Here is a 1663-nt window from a genome sequence, read left to right on the forward strand (position 1 = left end):
GGCCAAAAACATGCCTATTTTCAATCAAATATAGCTCCTTAGAATGAAAGGTGACCCCCAATTTTTATTATATATTCTGAAAGCACATGAGTTGTAGATATGATTTTATAGATCATAATGGCTGATCTGACATTGTGACATCATCATATTGACATTTGAAATCAAAAAACTGATTTTTAGTTCCTTTGTGACCTTAAAGTTATTGGAACCTCCTACACTCTGTGTTGGATATCTATATTCACTTAGGTATATATAAATCATGAGATATGGAAATAAAAGTCACACTGTTTATCATAATTTAAAAAAATCATGATTTATAGCGATTTTTCAACATTTAAGCCCCGCCCACCTCACAATGTTTAATAATGGTCATGTGACACTATGACGTCAGACATGTCCGGCTCCTAATTGTCTTGTCTCAACTTGTCTCCAATCGCGGTTTGTTTTGATTGTCGCGAAGTTCTTTTTGAAGTCAGATTCGTCTACCTACTATCGAATTACCGTCTACTTAATGGTGTTGTTATGCGTTGTGTTGCAATTGGGTGCAAAACGACCCACTTAGATGGGGTTAGTTTTTACCCGTTCCCTACTGAAACAACCCAGAGGAAGAAATGGATACAGGCTGTCGGTATTTCAAGGGCCGACTGGCAGCCCACCAAGCATTCGATGCTGTGCGGACGGCATTTTGAGGCAGAATGCTTTGAAATGAAGTCCAGCATAGGCAACTACTTGGGAGTCGTGGGGAAAATTAAAAAACGCCTAGTTAAGGGTGCAATTCCCACGGTTTTTGAAAAACCTAAATACCCAGGGTCGCTAGGAGAAAGGCCACCAGTCAAGAAAGGAAAGTCCACAGCTTACGAAAAACGGGAACGAAAAAGGGTAAGTAGAATAAAATACAAAAATAGCAGGAGGTTAGGCCAGGCATAACGACATTTGGTTCGAGGTTTGGTAGGAAAATCCAGCTTTATTATTATTAAACCTGTTTCATTTTGCTTTATAACTTTGTGCCGTCAACATCGTATACATTTCAGTGCTCTGTGTAATTCGTGAATGAATATTATTAGCTAGCCTAGGCCTAGACCTGAGGCATCATAATCCGTGGCATAATTAATGTGTGCCTAATCTAGCTAGAGGCCTAACCTAGGCCTAGTATATTTCCTATCAGGCCTAGGCCGTAGGCCTATGTCGTAACTGAAGGGCGAGTTCATTTTACCGGCGTTAGTTCTGTAGTAATTTAATGATCGTAATGTTTTGTACTGCATCTCATAAATATAACGTTTGTTTATATTATTAAGCATCAATTGGTTACCATCGACGTTATAATTATTATAACATTATCGTCTGCGCGCGTAGTCGGTGCGATCGCGTTGAAGTGACCTGGCCTGCATTGCAAGAAACTATGTACAGTATTTTCAATCTGAGTAGGCCGAATATCACAGAGAATTGCTGAACTTTTATGCATGGTGCCTTAATTTAGTGTTATATTTTATAAAGCATATCGATAAACATGTCATTTCTCTGATTATTTTACCACTACCATAGGTAATCCAAGAAATTATGGCCAATACACTGGATGAAAGTGTTGAAAAAGAAAACAAAGATCCTGTTCCTCAGAGTTTTAATAAAATGGAAATGGAAACTCAGGTTAGATATTCAATATAAT

The 1663-nt window shown here is 38.1% G+C and overlaps 1 protein-coding gene across 1 annotated transcript in view; it reads left to right on the top strand.

Annotated features, from left to right (window-relative positions):
• The first annotated feature begins 522 nt into the window (after nt 1-522).
• Nucleotides 523-1663, top strand: part of LOC117124959 (THAP domain-containing protein 10-like) — a 2352-nt gene continuing 1211 nt past the window's right edge. Inside the window, exons 1-2 of the mRNA XM_033271300.1 lie at nt 523-879; nt 1543-1644. Of these exons, the coding sequence (XP_033127191.1) occupies nt 523-879; nt 1543-1644 (459 nt within the window). The remainder of the gene's footprint in view (nt 880-1542; nt 1645-1663) is intronic.

Source organism: Anneissia japonica, unplaced genomic scaffold (assembly GCF_011630105.1).
Source record: "Anneissia japonica isolate Jap-2015-1 unplaced genomic scaffold, ASM1163010v1 scaffold13067_len103162_cov114, whole genome shotgun sequence".
NCBI classification, from domain to species: domain Eukaryota; kingdom Metazoa; phylum Echinodermata; class Crinoidea; order Comatulida; family Comatulidae; genus Anneissia; species Anneissia japonica.